Source organism: Carassius auratus, chromosome 40 (assembly GCF_003368295.1).
Source record: "Carassius auratus strain Wakin chromosome 40, ASM336829v1, whole genome shotgun sequence".
In the NCBI taxonomy this organism is placed as follows: Eukaryota; Metazoa; Chordata; class Actinopteri; order Cypriniformes; family Cyprinidae; genus Carassius; species Carassius auratus.
In genome coordinates, this window is record NC_039282.1 from 4,125,922 (window position 1) to 4,145,431 (window position 19,510).

The 19,510-nt window shown below is 38.9% G+C and overlaps 2 protein-coding genes across 5 annotated transcripts; one reads left to right on the plus strand and one right to left on the minus strand.

Moving 5' to 3' along the window:
- On the plus strand, nt 1–4,828 carry LOC113058981 (endonuclease domain-containing 1 protein). The gene is made up of 3 exons (XM_026227222.1): nt 1–344; nt 3,883–4,039; nt 4,272–4,828. Exons 1-3 carry the CDS (start codon nt 48–50, stop codon nt 4,661–4,663), a joined length of 846 nt encoding a protein of 281 aa, XP_026083007.1. The 5' UTR covers nt 1–47; the 3' UTR covers nt 4,664–4,828.
- Nucleotides 4,829–12,576: 7,748 nt separating this feature from the next.
- On the minus strand, nt 12,577–18,753 carry LOC113058302 (TRPM8 channel-associated factor homolog). Of its 4 annotated transcripts, none has more exons than XM_026226070.1 (9): nt 18,691–18,753; nt 18,179–18,300; nt 15,641–16,343; nt 14,565–15,556; nt 14,380–14,474; nt 14,083–14,296; nt 13,751–13,990; nt 13,272–13,609; nt 12,577–13,149 (listed from the first exon to the last, which is right to left on the minus strand). In XM_026226070.1, the coding sequence occupies exons 3-9, from the start codon at nt 16,255–16,257 to the stop codon at nt 12,907–12,909; spliced, it is 2,739 nt and encodes a 912-aa protein (XP_026081855.1). In that variant the 5' UTR covers nt 16,258–16,343; nt 18,179–18,300; nt 18,691–18,753; the 3' UTR covers nt 12,577–12,906. The 4 variants fall into 4 exon arrangements, with proteins under 4 accessions (XP_026081855.1, XP_026081856.1, XP_026081859.1 ...); XM_026226071.1 differs by having other exon boundaries at nt 18,653–18,701; XM_026226074.1 differs by lacking the exon at nt 18,691–18,753 and having other exon boundaries at nt 13,790–13,990; nt 18,179–18,448.
- Between the last annotated feature and the right edge of the window lie 757 nt (nt 18,754–19,510).

Here is a 19,510-nt window from a genome sequence, read left to right on the forward strand (position 1 = left end):
CTGTGTTATAAGACGTTTCTACATTGTTGCATTTAGTCTGTTGCATTATGAAGGTTACTTTCATCGTGTGTGTCCTCACTGGTGTGTTCCTGAGCCCTGCAGATGGACATGTGGTGGCAAATTTCTGGGATTCACCGGATTGCATCAAGTTCTTCTACAAGGAGAAAGTTCCAGATTTAGGAGCTTCCCTGACGGATGTGGTCCGTTTATGTCAGCGCTTCCTAAACACGTATCACTTTGCCACGCTGTACAACACACACTACCACACAGCTGTCTATTCTGCTTACATATTTCAGCCGAGCAATGGTGGAGGCAGAGAGACGCGCTGGTTTATAGAGCCACAGGTGAGTTCAATCTATTTATCTATATTGCCTTCAAACATTTTGGAAAATTTGGTTTCTCACTTCAATAAAACAATAAATATATACAAAACGTATATTTCTATTTCGTGTGTATGCTTTTCTGTTTGAACTCTGATAACTTCATGTTTTCATAAATGATGTATATTTATTTATTTATTTATGTGCTGTATTTTTATATGATCTTTTCTTTTCGTTTTTTTTTTTTTTTGCTATTTTACTTGTATTTTATTGTAAATATGGCTAAAAATGAACAAAATACTTTTGGAAACTAATGGAAGGATTTACTGTGATAAAAGGTTGAACAATATATATACAGTGGGTATGGAAAGTATTCTGACCCCCTTAAATTTTTCACTCTTTGTTATATTGCAGCCTTTTGCTAAAATCATTTGAGTTAATTTTTTTCCTCCTTAATGTACACACAGCACCCCATATTGACAGAAAAACACAGAATTGTTGACATTTTTGCACATTTATTAAATAAGAAATACTTAAATATCACGTGGTCCTAAGTATTCAGACCCTTTGCTGTGACACTCATATATTTAACTCAGGTGCTGTCCATTTCTTCTGATCATCCTTGAGATGGTTCTACACCTTCATTTGAGTCCAGCTGTGTTTGATTATACTGACTGGACTTGATTATGAAAGCCACACACCTGTTTATATAAGACCTTACAGCTCACAGTGCATGTCAGAGCAAAAAAAAATCATGAGGTCAAAGGAACTGCCTGAAGAGCTCAGAGACAGAATTGTGGCAAGGCACAGATCTGGCCAAGGTTACAAAAAAAATTCTGCTGCACTTAAGGTTCCTAAGAGCACAGTAGCCTCCATAATCCTTAAATGGAAGACGTTTGGGACAACCAGAACCCTTCCTAGAGCTGGCCGTCTGGCCAAACTGAGCTATCGGGGGAGAAGAGCGTTGGTGAGAGAGGTAAAGAAGAACCCAAAGATCAATGTGGCTGAGCTCCAGAGATGCAGTCGGGAGATGGACGAAAGTTTTAAGAAAGTCAACCATCACTGCAGCCCTCCACCAGTCAGGGCTTTATGGCAGAGTGGCCCAACGGAAGCCTCTCCTCAGTGCAAGCCCCCATGGAGTTTGCTCAAAAACACATAAAGGATTCTCTGGTCTGATGAGAACTATTTGACCTTAATTCTAAGTGGTATGTGTGGAGAAAACCAGGCACTGCTCCTTCCTTGTCCAATACAGTCCCAACAGTGAAGCATGGTGGTGGAAGTATCATGCTGTGGGGGTGTTTATCTGCTGCAGGGATAGGATGACTGGTTGCAATCGAGGGAAAGATGAATGCGGCCAAGTACAGGGATATCCTGGATGAAAACCTTCTCCAGAGTGCTCAGGACCTCAGACTGGGCCGAAGGTTCACCTTCCAACAAGACAATGACCCTAAGCACACAGCTAAAATAACAAAGGAGTGGCTTCACTCCATGACTGTTCTTGAATGGCCCAGCCAGAGCCCTGACTTAAACCCAATTGAGCATCTCTGGAGAGACCTGAAAATGGCTGAGGATCCCCAAATCTAGCTGTGAAAAACTAGTTGCATCTTTCCCAAAAAGAATCATGGCTGTATTAAATCAAAAGTGTGCTTCTACTAAATACTGAGCAAAGGGTATGAATACTTTCTGTACCATATATATATATATATATATATATATATATATATATATATATATATATATATATATATATATATATAAAAGCACTTTGTAGGAAAACTGGTACACAGAAATGTTCAAATATAATACATTTTAAAATATAATAATAAAACACTGATATATAATACATTTTATCCTGAAATATTCACTGGAGTTTAAAAATACCTCTAGTTCCAATATTGTTAAAATGAAGGGGCTTTTGTTTGTTAAAAGGTTAGTTCACTAATAATCAAAATTATGCAATTAATAACTCACCCTCATGTCGCTCCAAACCCGTGAGACCTCCTTTTATCTTCGGAACGCAGTTTAAGATAATTTAGATTTAGTCCGAGAGCTCTCAGTCCCTCCATTGAAACTGTGTGTACGGTCTACTGTCCATGTCCAGAAAGGTAAGAAAAAAATCATCAAAGTAGTCCATGTGACATCAGAGGGTCCGTTAGATTTTGGTCCAAAAATAGCAAAAACTACAACCTTATTGAGCATTGTCTTCTCTTCTGTGTCTGTTGTGAGAGAGAGTTCAAAACACTGCAGTTTGTGATATCCGGTTTGCGAACGAATCATTTGATGTAACCAGATCTTTTTGAACCAGTTCACCAAATCGAACTGAATTGTTTTAAACGTCTCCAATACGCATTAATCCACAAATGACTTAAGCTGTAAACTTTTTTAATGTGGCTGACACTCCCTCTGAGTTCAAACAAACCAATATCCCGGAGTAATTCATTTACTCAAACAGTACACTGACTGAACTGCTGTGAAGATGAACACCGAGCCGAGCCAGATAACGAACAAAAGACTGACTCGTTCACAAGTCAAGAACTGGTTGCATTGGTTTTCGGATCACCAGTAGTTCTTTCTGACAATTTGATTCAATAAACCGGTTGAAGAAAACAGTTCATCGGTTCTTTTGCGCTCAACGTAATGGCGTCATTGGCGCTGACTGCAAGCCTTCAGTTTACCTGCACTCATAACACTAGCACAGAATCAGTTCAGAATCAATCACCAAAAGAATCAGTTCAGTTCAGACGCTCTGTGTGTCGGTTTGCTTCACGCTGAATCACAAATGCGCAGTATCATCAGCTCCTCGGTACTTGAATCGGACGCATCTGACAGAAACGGTTCTTGACTCGGGATGAGTCAATCTTTCGTTCGTTATCTGGCTCGGCTCGGTGTTCATCTTCAGTTCTCTCTTCACAGTAGTTCAGTCAGTGTACTGTTTGAGTAAATTAATTACTCCGGGATATTGGTTTGTTTGAACTCAGAGGGAGTGTCAGCCACATTAAAAAAGTGAACAGCTTAAGTCATTTGTGGATTAATGCGTATTGGAGACGTGAACCTTTTAAAACGATTCAGTTCGATTTGCTGAACTGGTTCAAAAAGATCAGTTTACATTGAATCATTCATTCGCAAACCGGATATCACAAACTGCTTTGTTTTGAACTCTCTCTCACAACAGACACGGAAGAGAAGACCATGATGAATAAAGTCGTAGTTTTTGCTATTTTTGGACCAAAATGTATTTTCGATGCTTCAAAAAATTCTAACTGACACTCTGATGTCACATGGACTACTTTGAAGATGTTTTTCTTACCTTTCTGGACATGGACAGTATACCGTACACACAGTTTCAATGGAGGGACTGAGAGCTCTCGGACTAAATCTACAATATCTTAAACTGCGTTCCGAAGATAAACGGAGGTCTCACTGGTTTGGAACGACATGAGGGCGAGTCATTAATGACATAATTTTGATTATTGGGTGAACTAACCCTTTAATTACTCTTAGTTATGCTAAAGTAATGTTGATGTCTCTGGATTAAGCCATTAAAATGATGACGTTTTGCTAGTTGGTGAATCCCTCATGGTCTGAAGAAATGGAAGATGGGTATAAGCTGTTGCAGCAGAACCCAGATATCTATTTAGGAGAAAAACAGGCTCTGAATGAAGACTACACAAACTCAGGATTTGACCGTGGACACTTGAACCCCAATGGACATCATGCAGGTAAAATTAAGCATTTCGTTATGCCTACGCTCCAGTTTAACTTTTTAGTGACTGAGGTCATAGTTTCAGAAAGATCAGATAACATTTCACACTATTACTTTTATTGCCAAAGTTAGAAGTTAGTATTGTGAACACTTACTGATATACGTTGAAATTGAATTTAATCAAAAGTGAAATTATTTCAAATGTTTACTTTTATTCTCTTTCTTTTATCATAACTGCTTCCTATTAGTTCCAAGTCGAAATGCCACCTTTACCCTGACAAATGTGGTGCCCCAAAACCCAACGCTGAATCAGAACGCTTGGAACAAACACGAGTCTAAACTGACCAGCTTGTTTAATGGCAACTGTCATCAGGCTTATGTGTTGGCTGGTGCTATTCCCTCTTCTAACAACTGGATCATCAAGAACAATGTCAGACGGGTCAACATCCCAGAGTACATCTGGAACGCTTACTGCTGTGTCGATCAAAATGGCCGCCCCATTCTAAGTGGTGCTGCAACTGCCCTAAACACAGAGCTGAATGTGGTAGTTGAACACACCTTAGATGAGATGGTCGACTTCCTTCAGCAATTCTCTGATGCACCGGTGAATGAACTGTTTAGCGGCCAATGCAAAGCTTAGGCCAACACATTCACTTCAACTGGTAACACTTTATATTAACTTTCATTAATAAATCATTAACAAGCATTATGTAATACTTAACAGATAATTTTATGTAAGTTCAAATGCTTACAAATGTTATTTAACTTTCAGTTCATATGATCAGGCACCTTTTAAAAATCTACAAATTTCTTTTTAAAAATCTTTTCAATTTCAACAGAAATTAAACAATTATTAAAAGGTTATTTGTTAATGTACTTTTGAATGCTAACAAATGTAATTAAACTTTAGTTCACACATTACCTAATGTCTGTTTTTTTACACAAATGTTTTGAAAAAAATTGCTTAATCAGTTATTTTAAGCTCTTTACTGTTCACTGAACTATTCATGTTAACATATTTTTTGTTCAATCAATCTATAAAGGTAATATATTTGGTCTTCATTTTTTTCTATTATTTTCATCTACTGTTTTCACATCTTAAGAAATTATTTGTTCATGCATGTTTTTTAGTACCCAATCTAAAGTGGAAACTATTAATTCTTTGTAAATGTTTATAAAGTTTTCTTAAAATTTGTACATTTATAAGGAGTCACCTCGATCGCAAAAAGCATCCCAGATGTCCAAAATTCACCCTATATACACATAATATTACTCATTTGTTCATGCTTTTGCAGTACTCAATCTAAAGCATTAACTATCCATCTATTGTAAATGTTTATAAAAGTTTATTAATAATAATCACTTAAAATCAGTCATCTCAATGGCAAAGTGTGTCTCAAACAGTGGCAGTTTCTCCATTAGGGTGATTGGGCGACACACCACCAAAGGAAAGGGAGGGATTTTTATACTTTTACATTCAACCAGTGTTACGCTAGCTTTCACTATTCTAGACTGTTTGTGCTGCCTCTAAATAGTCAAATCAGCGTCGAGTCGCGTTTTGTGTAGTACCGCCCCTTTTTGGGTGATTTTTTTGTCAAACTGAGAATCGCCCCGAGTGCTCTCATAGACTTCCATTCAAAAGATTTTTTTTTTCCTAACTGTAGGCACTGCACTGAAATCTTAATGAGTTCCGGGGGGAACTAACGTGCTTTCGTCATCGTGCGTAACCTTAACTTGTGCAACGAGTGGGATCAGTGATATCCAATATTTAAAACTATTTTGAATTTTAACAAGAAAAAAAAATGAAAAACTACTTTAATATCTTCATTAAATGTAAAAAAAACAACAACAAAAAAAACAACAGAGAACAAGTATCTACAAAGGGCAGGAAGTTGTATAAACAAGGATTTTCGAGGACGTGGTATGAGCAGGGAAAAAGGCTAATAGGCTGCGAAGTAGCTTTATTCTGCTAATTTACCGCTGCATTTTGTTCCATTGCGAGAGCGTGACAGACATCGCATAGGCAACTACAGGTGTCACCGAAATGCATCATCTCTCGGAGAAAGTGAAAAAACACGAAAGAGCAAAGATGCATATGGATAGTAGGGAGCAGTTTAATATGCATATGGATAGTAGGGAGCGTAAAATCAAATCATTTTCATCTTTTTACCATGTTGCTTTATTTAACATTTCTCACTTGCCCACAAGGCAATAGCACAATGGCAATGCTCTGACAAACCTCTGCAAGAATTTTAATGGATTTTTTTGCACCCACATTTGAACCTGACTGTGTTAAACACACTGCATACTCAAGAACATCAAAGCAAATGCTCAGCTTACATTAATGTGTAATATCAGAAATGAAAATTCAGCTGACAATTGTGTACATGTGAGTTTCTCTGTTTTTTCATTAATCAAATCAATAAACCTAAACCAGCAAAGAAGGCAATAAAGCAATGTTCTGACACACCTCTGAACCTGACCGTGTTATACACGCAGCATAGAAGAGAAAATAATAATTATAAAAGAAAATCAGCTAATCAGCTGTGTTTAGGTCAGCGTACAAAGAAGAAAAAATAAAATTCAGCTCATTTGAGTGACAGTATTAAGCACCTTCCTCTGACACTGACATACAGGCAAAGGCAGGAGAAAATACTTTCAGCTGAATAACACCATTCTCACACACACAATCTATGTGTAACAACTCTCTGTGTGTGTGTGTGTGTGTGTGTGTGCACAAAATTTCGAAAATTCTTCCTTTTTTTAGTCTCACACATTTTTAAGAGGATAGGCGTTTTCGTCCACATAGATCTGGCGATGTTTTTTTAAACCGGGTCCCAAAGTTGATAAATCTGAAAACGCGGCCTTTGCGTTTTCGTCTGGACGGCAAACCCCTGAAAATATGATGTTCATCAGCCCACGTCTCGCCCCTAGTCAAACACCACTACGTCATGTAACAGCAACGAAAACATGAACAAACACTGAACATAACTGTATTTTTTATTTACTAACATTAACATGGATTAATAAATGTGTACCACGAGCAAGGTTTATGAGCAAGTCCATGTCTTCTTCTCCTTTTTAAGTGTATCTCTGTGGCAGAATTACAAATTACAGAATTACAATTTGTCTGATATTTTTTTAGATGAGGGAAAAAAAGATTGGATTGGGGCAAGCTCTGTCTCCGTGTGGTCGGGGCCGAAGAAGTAACGGGTACTTACGGTTATTGATAGAAATGTAGCGGACAATATTTGCCTCTCAAATGTACTTGAGTAAAGTCATGAGTACTCCAAAGAAATGATACTTGAATAAAGTACAAAATTCCCTCATAATTGTACTCAAGTACTGTACTCAAGTGTACTCCGTTACTGTCCGGCTCTGGTCCACACGCAGTGGCTTCTCTCTGCCCCGACAGAACGGTGTTTTCGTGTTTTTTGTCTTGTAATTCGCAGTGTTTTTGTACATCATCATCGCGTCTACCTGTCTTTAAGCGCACATACAGTCATGAGTTTCTAGTGGATGTCAACCGCATTTTTACAGTTAAACTCTGCTTTTTAGAAAATAAACTGGACTACATCTGATTACTACATTCAACTCTGTAAAAGACAGTTGTGTTTTTGTGTTCATGGAAACATGGCTCAGCAACAGCATTCCAGACTGCGCTATTCAGCTCGACCAGCTGACATGCTATTGAGCGGACAGAGTTCTCGTCTCGGGAGGAAAAACCCACGGCGGCGGGCTTTGTGTTTACATTTTTGTGCTCATTTCGGTTTATATTCCCCTGAACATCAACTGCAACAGGAACGATGCACTAAATGATCTGTACCAGCACATCAGTGAGCAGCAGACAGTGCACCCTGATGCTTTTCTCATCATAGCTGGGGATTTCAACCATGCTGACTTAAAAGAGTGCGTTTCCAAAAATACACCAACACATTAACTTTCCAACACGAGGTAATAACATTTTAGACTTTGTTTACACATCACAGAGAGGAGCCTACAAAGCCCTCCCCACCCCCCACCTTGGTGACTCAGACCACATCACTGTCATGCTAATGCCTGCATACAGACCGCTCATTAAAGTCGACAAACCAGTTCAAAAACAAATTCAAGTGTGGCCGGAAGGATCGTCAGGGGCTCTTCAAGAATGCTTTGACACAACTGTGTGGAAAATGTTTAAGCAGGCTGCCACATACAATAACACCACTGAACTCCAGGAGACTGTGTATTGATGATGTAACAGTCACAAAAACCATCACTGTCTGGGCCAACCAGAAGCCGTGAATGACAGGGGAGGTCTACAGACTCCTGAAGATGCGGAATGCTGCCTTCAGAGCTAGAGATGAGGTTGGCCTGAGAACAGCCTGGGCCAACTTGTCCCATATTTAATAAATTCATATTTATCCGGGAGGATAGCCCATCAATTCAGCGACAGCAGAGACACTCTGAATCTGTGGCAGGGGATACAGACCATTACAGACTACAAGCCCCTACCGCGGACCTGTGACAGCAACATCTCTCTGCTGAATGAGCTGAACACCTTCTTCACTTACTTTGAGCAACAAAACAGCACCAACTGCACAGAAGACCCCACCTCCTCCCGGTGACCAGGTGATGACGCTGACCCCAGACAGCGTGAGGAGATCCTTCAGCAGGATCAATGCACGCAAAGCTCCGGGTCCTGACAACATCCCTGGGCGTGTACTGAGAGACCTGGCCGGGTGGTGCAGTGACAACAATCTCTCTCTGAATGTGGAGAAGACGAAGGAGATTATGGTTGACTTCATGAGAGCACACACTCAGCACGCTCCTCTGAGTGAGCAGCACCAAGTTCCTGGGTGTACACATCACAGAGGACTTCTCCTGGACGGACAACAATGCAGCACTGGCCAAGAACTCACAGCAGCATCACTACTTCCTTCACAAACTTAGAAGAGCCAGAGCCCTGCCATCCATCATGTACACCTTCTACAGAGGCACCATCAAGAGCATCCTGACAAGCTGCATCACTGTTTGGTATGGGGCCTGTAACGCGTCCTGCCCAAAGACTCTGCAACGCATAGTGAGAGCAGCTGAGAAGATCATTGGTGTCTGTCTCCCCTCCCTCCAGGACATTTATGGAACCCGTCTGACTAGCAAAGCCCTCTGCATCTCAGGTGATCCCACACACCCATCACACATCTTCTTCAGTCTGCTGCCATCAGGGAGGAGACTGCAGAGTCTCCAGGCTAGGACCAGCAGACTGAAGGACAGCTTCATTCATCAGGCTGTCAGGAAGCTGAACTCGCCCCCGACCTTGCCTCACCCCCCCACCTGTGCCTCATCTGCCCCAGGCATCACAGAACTAAACCCCCCCCCCCACCAGATCCCACATCTCCAGTTCCTTCCACCACCCCCCAGTCCCCCTCCACCCCCACTAACATACGATGACCTGCACCAGTCACTTTATGCACAAGCATGGAACTGACGTCATTATACTACCTCATCAGTCAGTTTAAGTAAAATAACTGCCCTTGAGCCCTTTATCACTTCAATCAGACTGAATAAGGTTTTTTATATTTTTTATCTGCACTGTTTGTTCACTTCACTGGTTTACACTCTATCTGCCATGTGCCTTGCGCTGCTTTATTTATTTTAAATTGTATTATATGTCTTTTTTTTACATTCCCTATATAGTCGCATCTTATATTTTATTTTTAGGCTCTACTGTTAGTGTTATCTGTATACACTGGGGGTCTGAGAGTAACGCAATTTTGATTCTCTGTATGTATGTACTGTACATGTGGAAGAATTGACAATAAAGCAGACTTGACTTGATAAGTGAGTAATTTAAGTAAGCAGTGTAATATAAGTGAGGAATGCGATATAAATGAACAGTGTAATATAAGTGAGTTGTGTAAACAGTGATTTATGTGACTTCAATTATTTCTTATTATAAACTGATATCGAAGTAAAATAACTTTTTGGAAAAACCACATCCTGGCGTCAGTCTTCATTTGCTCCTGAATTGTGTTAACACGCATATGGAAACATAGGGAGGGCAAGAGATTGATTCCTAATGTCAGTTTATTTTTAATTAATACAATAAAAGTTCATTTAAGTTACCTTTACATCTTAAACCATTAATTATTTTTTTACACATTTTTTACACATGTTTTTGCAGTAGCCAATCTAAAGTTTAAACTATTCATCATCTGTAAATGTTTATAAATGATTACTAATCATGCAGTACTTTTATGGGCACTGGATGTTTAGCTGCCGTAACAACATCTATTTAAAGGGATTTTTAGTTAAATGCATCTCAAATAATCATTCTCAAAGAAAAATGTTTTTATTGCCTCAACACTTATATTAGTATACTATATCATTAAACATGTTATTCCTTGAATCATACGGCCGTGGAAGAAAAAAATTTCATTTATCAAAACATGTTACAGTATTGTTCAAAATAATAGCAGTACAATGTGACTAACCAGAATAATCAAGGTTTTTAGTATATTTTTTATTGCTACGTGGCAAACAAGTTACCAGTAGGTTCAGTAGATTGTCAGAAAACAAACAAGACCCAGCATTCATGATATGCACGCTCTTAAGGCTGTGAAATTGGGCAATTAGTTGAAAGGGGTGTGTTAAAAAAAATAGCAGTGTCTACCTTTGACTGTACAAACTCAAAACTATTTTGTACAAACATTTTTTTTTTCTGGGATTTAGCAATCCTGTGAATCACTAAACTAATATTTAGTTGTATGACCACAGTTTTTTAAAACTGCTTGACATCTGTGTGGCATGGAGTCAACCAACTTGTGGCACCTCTCAGCTGTTATTCCACTCCATGATTCTTTAACAACATTCCACAATTCATTCACATTTCTTGGTTTTGCTTCAGAAACAGCATTTTTGATATCACCCCACAAGTTCTCAATTGGATTAAGGTCTGGAGATTGGGCTGGCCACTCCATAACATTAATTTTGTTGGTTTGGAACCAAGACTTTGCCCGTTTACTAGTGTGTTTTGGGTCATTGTCTTGTTGAAACAACCATTTCAAGGGCATGTCCTCTTCAGCATAGGGCAACATGACCTCTTCAAGTATTTTAACATATGCAAACTGATCCATGATCCCTGGTATGCGATAAATAGGCCCAACACCATAGTAGGAGAAACATGCCCATATCATGATGCTTGCACCTCCATGCTTCACTGTCTTCACTGTGTACTGTGGCTTGAATTCAGAGTTTGGGGGTCGTCTCACAAACTGCCTGTGGCCCTTGGACCCAAAAAGAACAATTTTACTCTCATCAGTCCACAAAATGTTCCTCCATTTCTCTTTAGGCCAGTTGATGTGTTCTTTGGCAAATTGTAACCTCTTCTGCACATGCCTTTTTTTTAACAGAGGGACTTTGCGGGGGATTCTTGAAAATAGATTAGCTTCACACAGACGTCTTCTAACTGTCACAGTACTTACAGGTAACTCCAGACTGTCTTTGATCATCCTGGAGGTGATCATTGGCTGAGCCTTTGCCATTCTGGTTATTCTTCTATCCATTTTGATGGTTGTCTTCCGTTTTCTTCCACGTCTCTCTTGTTTTGCTCTCCATTTTAAGGCATTGGAGATCATTTTAGCTGAACAGCCTATCATTTTTTGCACCTCTTTATAGGTTTTCCCCTCTCTAATCAACTTTTTAATCAAAGTACGCTGTTCTTCTGAACAATGTCTTGAACGACCCATTTTCCTCAGCTTTCAAATGCATGTTCAACAAGTGTTGGCTTCATCCTTAAATAGGGGCCACCTGATTCACACCTGTTTCTTCACAAAATTGATGACCTCAGTGATTGAATGCCACACTGCTATTTTTTTGAACACACCCCTTTCAGCTAATTCAACTAATTGCCCAATTGCACAGCCTTAAGAGCGTGCATATCATGAATGCTGGGTCTCATTTGTTTTCTGAGAATCTACTGAACCTACTGGTAACTTGTTTGCCACGTAGCAATAAAAAAAATACGAAAAACCTTGATTATTCTGGTTAGTCACATTGTACTGCTATTATTTTGAACAATACTGTATGTAAACAGATTGACCTGTGTTCCCTTATAGTAACCAAACTGTCCCATCTACACTTTTGACCCATTAACCAACCCTTAAACCTACCCATACCACACAACCCCAACCTTGTATCACACTACGATAACAGCAAAAGTGTTGTATATTAACAAAAGCTCTTAATTATTAGATAAAATCTGTTAAAATCATTTGTAGAGTTTCAAGACGTGCATGATCATAAAAGTTTTAATTTACATTAATTATCCGTTGATCATTAGGTAAAGTTTACTAAGTTTAGTAAACATTAACAAGCACATTAGAACACATTTCTAGTTATGTGAATATATATAAACCAGTTAAAATGATATGTTTGTTAATGATTCATTAATGAAAGTTATTATAAAGTGTTATCCTTGCATTTATTAAATCTGTTGAGCATCAGCAACAGGTCTTAATTCCATATTTTCAAAACACAATACCATTATGCACCATCCAGAGTCTTAGACAATAATATGATATATAGGATTTATTCTCTTGGATAAGAAAAAGATTCACCAATATAAAACACCATGCCATACAGTTAAATGTATGACTTTTTGAAGAGCATTTCATACAGTAATACAAGTGGTTTTTAGTATTTATGTATAGTATGTGCTGTGATTTAAACATACATTTTTCTGGTTGTGCTTAACCTTAGTCCACTTAGACTATACCCACCAATAACAAGTGTTGCTCATCTTCTTAAGCAAAATGAGAACAATAATGATTTCAAATTACTTAAGCATATATAATCTTACTAATTAGCAACATTAAAACATTTTAACAGCTAACTAAGAAGTTCTTATGCATACTGGACCATAGGATGGTCACTCCACTCAGGGAGATGAGACATTTTCTCTTGTGTGCTGGTCTGGATGGGCCAACCCCACGCTTTGAAGAAGGGGCAAAGATTCAGGTTGACCACTTTGGAGAAGGTCTCAGCATACAGATTCATCTTGCCTGCATTGTCGTTTGGCACTCCATTCATATCATTGTAGGCAGTAAAAACTTTCTTGAAAGAATCCCAGCCAAATTTTTCCTGAAGCTGGAAAAAATTAGATGTGATGATGAAAGATGAAATAAAAAAAAATATAAATAATTATTACCCACAAATAATGCATTTATTTTATTAAACCATCTTTTAAATTATATGCAGTCTGTTCGCACCTGCATGTAAGTCTCAAGTGCCGTCCACATACACCAACTGTTTAAGTCCTTACCGCCACTGCAATACATTGTGGTACGAGCCTGGCGGTTTTCTAGAGTCATGGCTGGATGAGCATTAGACCTATTCAAACCCAGCACTTCCTCGTGTATGTACACTGACCATAGGTTGCAAGTGCACTCAGTGGTGTGTGGAGGGAACTCCCAAACTCCACGCTGCTGGTTATGACCCAGCTCGTGAATGGGTCCCCACAAACCACTTTTATAGGCTTCCTGTACATTTACTAGTTCTGGGGCAGAGGTAGAGTGCATCATGATGGGATATCCAGCATGCATCCAACCTGCAAAAGGAAAAGGGGAACAGTGTTATCACCAGCACATTGTGAGTGTAATTAATATTATTAGCATGATTCCGTTGTAATAGTGATGGTTCTTTTTATCAACTAACAAAGATACTGTGAGTGTTTAATAGTACCACCAACCGTGAGAGATCTGAACATCGGCAACAAACCGCTCCTTACGGGGGAACTTGCCAGGCCTTGCTGCCAGGTCAGCAATGCTTCTCATTATGGTATCCCAAAGTTTAGCCACCTCATCAGGGCAGTCCAGATTCCTTATATATTCTGATTCTAAAGTTATGATGATGTTCTCAAATTCAAGCTCCGCCCAGGGGGCAGGTGCCTGACGGATCCTGTTCACCCAGTCAGCCACACTGGTCTCTCCTGAGGGACAAAACAAGTTAGCACTGCAAAGTTTTACCATACAACATTAAATGTTCTGTATAGAAACCGGAAATCACAATCAGAAATCTTACCAGACTTGAAGTATGGAGCCTGTACTGAGACCTGCACAACAATTTCCACCCCATCCACTTTGCTTTGAGGAGGTGCTATTAAGTAGATGAGCCCTCCCCATAGATTGCAAACTTGGACCATCTCTTTGTCCAAAGGGAATCGCTCATGGACCACAGGAGCCCGTTTCAGAACATCTGATGCACCAATGTTATCCGTTTGGCAACCAAGCTGCACCTGCATATTGTTATCCCCTCATGTTAATAACATGCCCTCCAAGAATTCCATGATTGGATACATGTATAGACTTTATTCATCACCTGCCAATTTTTTCCAACAATCTCTGGAGGAACTGCTATGTACGTCTTCATACCAGGAGAAAGATATAAGCCTGTGCTTATCCATTCTTCACAAGCTGAAACAAATAATTGCATTCTTATTGTATAGTATTCAAAAATTTTGAAACTTAAACATGAGATAACTTTTGGCGGGAAAACTTTTGTACCTGCAGTGTTGGCACTGATCCGAACTCTTGCATTAGACACAGTCGGCAAGTTAGGTCTGTCCTTAATGATGTATGGAAGAAGGGCATCAGGATCAGGAGACACTTTGTATACCTCAGTTCCAACGTGGAGCATCAGGCGGTCTTTTTCACTCTGAACAGGGCAGTTCATACACACTTGTGGAACACCTACCTCCTTCACTATGTCACTAAGAACTGCTACCATTGAAGTATAGGCAGCACTGTCATGAGATCTCATGCGAAGGTAACTGGAACAGTCATTGCCCAGCTGTTTCAAGCAGCTCTGTTCATGATTTGTCAGATCATTCCCCAGGCTTACATGTTTAGCAAAACGATGTAGCATGCTACGAAAGTGGTACACCTCTTTACACATATGTTCTATCTCTGGGGCTTTATATAACCCCCCACACAAAGTGTTGCCCAAGAGACAAAGACCCATCTTATTAAGAATGCGATTTCCTGCATAATCGGTCATCACATTAGAGCCACAGTTGGTCTGAGCCCAATACCAGGCATGGCCCCCAATCATAAGACCTCCGCCTTCAGCAACAAAATCTTGGATCTCAGCACACTGGGCATCACTGTATGAAGTGCAAACATAGACGCTTAGATCTTCTCTGAAACCAGTCAACTGACAATCTAAACCAGATTTGCTCAGTACTGTGTGGGCTGCCTGCAGGCTGGGTATGATGCCAATTACACCCTTGCGACCCTCGTCAAGCCACTTGATAGCATTGATCAGGAAAGTGGACAAAGAGTCCCGGCCCATGTAGCCTTCATGTGACACCAGAATTACTCGACCTTGCCCATAATAGGCACCAGCAATGAATGTTTTTCCATCTGGAGTGACTGCAATGGGAAATGCTAATGGTCCGTGCACCATCACCTCAGACGCTATAGCCCCACCTTGGACGTCGAACTCAGACACACCTTCTAGTAGGAACTTTAGGTCATCTTTAAAGTCCTTGCCTATACTGAAAAGTAACAATTGAAAACAGTTGGTGAAATGTATGTTTCTGAAAGAATGAGTAAAAATTAAGAATGTCTTCTGAACTTACGATACAGCAAGCCAATTAGAAGGGATGTTTCTTGGAACAGGAAAGATGCCAATTTCTCCACAGTGTTCTGAGAAGTAGATTCCTGCAACACTGCACACCTTGTTTCCTGGGAAGTTCTTTATGGTGTTTTCTTGCGGGTGGGTTGCAGCCCAATGCCAGGCCTGGCCAGCAATGATCAAGCCACCCCCAGCTTTGATGAATGCAATCAGATCCTTTGCACAGCTCTCAACACTGTAAGCATCTGTGATATATACAGCTAATCCTTTCCGAAAGTCTCCTAGCTCTGTCTTGATAGGGCAGTAGTTCAAGTTTTCAGCTACTGAACGGAAACTCTTCTGAATCCCTACAGAGCCAGAATCACCAGTACGTGGCATGAGCCACTTTATGGCATTCTCTATCAGGACAGGGAAGCGTGTTAGGTATTCCTCATGTCCCAACACCACCACACGTCCCTGACCATAATGAGATGCAGCCATCAGCACCTGACCTCTTGGATTCATGGCAAGTGGAAAGGCTTTTTCACCTATTAGTACAAGATCACTGGGCACTGCTTTCCCTTGGAAATCAAGCTCCTGCAACCCATTCATGATTGTGTAGTAGTCCTGTTCACGTGCCATGGTGGATTAGTAAGTCAGTTCAAAACAATCACTCTCAACCAGTTTTACAGGGTATGAGCACTGGGTTTGTGAGTAAAATTTCAGTCCTACACAAAAACAGAAAATCAAAGAATAAGAAATCAAGTTGCATAAATATTGTAATGGTAAAGACGTTTTTCATTAATTATACCACTTAACATGGTATACAAAAGTCTGAAACAATTCTAATCACAATTTCAACTTCATATCCTTTCCCAATTATGACTTCATGTGTAACAATTCCGATTCACATCTTAAAACTGACTTGGCATCACATAATTTCCACTTAATTCTAAAAGGAGCATTCTTTGTACACACTCACCTTCATTTGGAGATGCAAAAAAGTTCTTCCTCGCCTTGACTATGTTTAACTACTGTGAGAACGAGTTTGGGGCTTTGACAATGTCTCGCCTACAAGGAGCACACCCAATGAACACGCCCATGAATATACCTTTTTCATTTTGTTTGTTCACCCAGAAACCAGTCGACCACTCCCTCTACAGTATTCAACATTTTTAAATTAAATTAACTAAATTAAATTGAAGCTATCCATTAAACATATTACAAAGTAATATATTTCTGATTTTGTTTAATTTTTAATAAATCACTAGAAAATCTGAATTATTATTTAATATTCATTGACAGTGGGAATGTAGGCTATGATAACTCAAGTGGATTTTTTTTCTTTTTTGATGGCAGAGTGGGTTCTTGGGTAAAAAAAAACAACAACAAAAAAAAAAAAAACCCAGGTGTGACCATCTACATTTTACAAGTTTTTCCCACATCAGTCCTAAAAGTATAGTTCAGAAAAGGTCTTCAAATTAATGTCTTTTTTTATTTTTTAGCTCTTGTTAAAATGTCATCCCCCCCCCCCCCCCATTAAGATGTTTTCATTAGAGTGTATTATCATTATAATAGCCTTTCAAGTTTGGGATCAGTAAGATTTTTCATGTTTGTAAAAGAAGTCCCATATGGTCATCAAGGCTGCATTCATTTGACCAAAACTACAGAAAAACAGTTAGATTATGAAATGTTTTTACAATTTAAAGTACTATTTTAAGCTTCAAAACATAGTTTTATTCCGGTGATGGCAAAGCTGAATTTTCAGCATAATTGCTTGTCTAAAGTGTCACATGATCATTCTAATATATTGATTTATTATCAAAATTGGAAGGAGTTATGCTGCTTCTTTATTTATTTATTTAGGAAATTGTAATACTTTTTTAACAGGCAAAAACAATCATTCTAACAATAATTGTAAAGTTTTGAAAGCCATTCTAAATGTCCACACCATCTAACAGCACAGAGAAACAATGTCAATGAAATCACTTTGAGAATTATTTATTTCTAGCTCATGAACAATAAAAACATTAATAACCAATCTTTACTACTACTTAAGCCCACAATTTTACAGTGCTAAATTTACCTGCAGTAACTCTGGTAATGCAAAAAATATCCACCTCTAGTCACGCCCAATGATTTGTAAGCAACACAATGAATGTCCCTTTTCAACATCGGACATATTATTTACGTGTCAGAGCAGTAAAGCGTGTACAACAAATGAACCGCAAGACAACTGGTTAGCGCTATTTTACAATATTGCGTTTTTAGCCAAATCATGGGGGTTAGATGGAAGTATAATTTTGGGGGACTTTGTAGATACACGCAGACTGCGCAGGTTGTACAGTTGAGCCCTCTGGCGTTCATTATCTTTACACAAGACACATTAAAGGATGTATTAAAAAAACAAAGTTAACGTATGTAACGTTAGCTAATCAGGTATTTGTAATATACATATTCATAATATTAAATATTCATCATTAACTCAAACAGTACGTGTACGGTAACGTTAGCATGTTAATTTAGCATTTAATTAGGCTGTTTGAATCTTAATTGTTCTTACCGTAACTTCTCCTGGAGTTCATCTGTTGTCGTCCGTGAATGGAGGTGCAGTGCACACTAATAAGTGTGAATGGAGCTCAGGAAGAGCTGGGAGATGGTCGAGCTTTAAATTAGGTCGAGGTCCTGAAACCAGAAACCAAAAGAAGTGCTCAAGGCATCAGGGTGGGTTTTAAGGTCACATCACACCCATCACAGTTATACAAAGGTTGCACGTGTCACGCTTGTTTCTGTTCACAAAGAAACACGGAAGCGCGTCTCTTCCTGACTAACTTGTGGGCCAACTATGGAAATCCAGGAGGTTATGGTTACGCAGGTAAAACCAACACATCAAAGGTTTCAGAAAAGAATTTCAAAACGTTGTTATTTATAAAATGTATCTCTCAGTGAATGTTACAGTTTACTGGGAGATACAATTTAATAAACAAAAACGTTTTGAAATTATTTTCTAAATATACAAAAGCAAGTGAGTTCAAACCTTTCTGTGTTTCCACAGCTTGGGCACAACCTTCTTACCTGGACGGTCAGTGTTTGGGACGTGGAGCCTCTGGATGTCTGATAACTGGTTGCACACTGCACCTGTTCACTGTGGAAATATCTGGAAATTCACACGAAATCCCCTAAAAGCCATTACAATTCAGACTAGATATATGACCCTGGACCATAGAACCAGGTGCTGGGCTATATTTGTAGCAATAGCCAAAAATATATTGTATTGGTCAAAATTAGAGATTTTTCTTTTATAACAAAGTAAGAATTGTGTTCCATTAAGATGTCTTGTAAATGTCATACCATAAATACATCAAAACCTTTTTGATTAGTAATATGCATTGCTACTTCATTTGGACATTCTTAAAGGTGATTTTCTCAGTATTTAGATTTTTTTTTTTTTGCACCCTCAAATTCCAATTTTTTTTAATTGTTGTATCTCTTAATATTACCCTATCCTAACAAACCCTACATCAATGGAAAGCTTATATATTCAGCTTTCAGATGATGTATAAATCTCAGTTTCCAAAAATTTGCACTTTTTGTGGTCCAGGGTCACATATATATCACCCTTCCAGATTGAACGTGTAAGCGCATTTCATTGACGTCAGATTTTTTTTTAGTTCCATTTTCATCACTTAAGTAGAGTTTGGTGATAATAGATATAGTATAATTTATATAACAAAGTTTTACAAAAGAAAACTATAATCTTATATAAATATATAATCTTCTGCAAGTTTGTCTGAGAGCTTGTATAGTATCACTTAACCAAGGCTTTCTTAGTTTTTACACGTTTCACCTTCAAAGGTGCAGTAGAGTCTAAAATATTTAAAACAAACATAGTTAA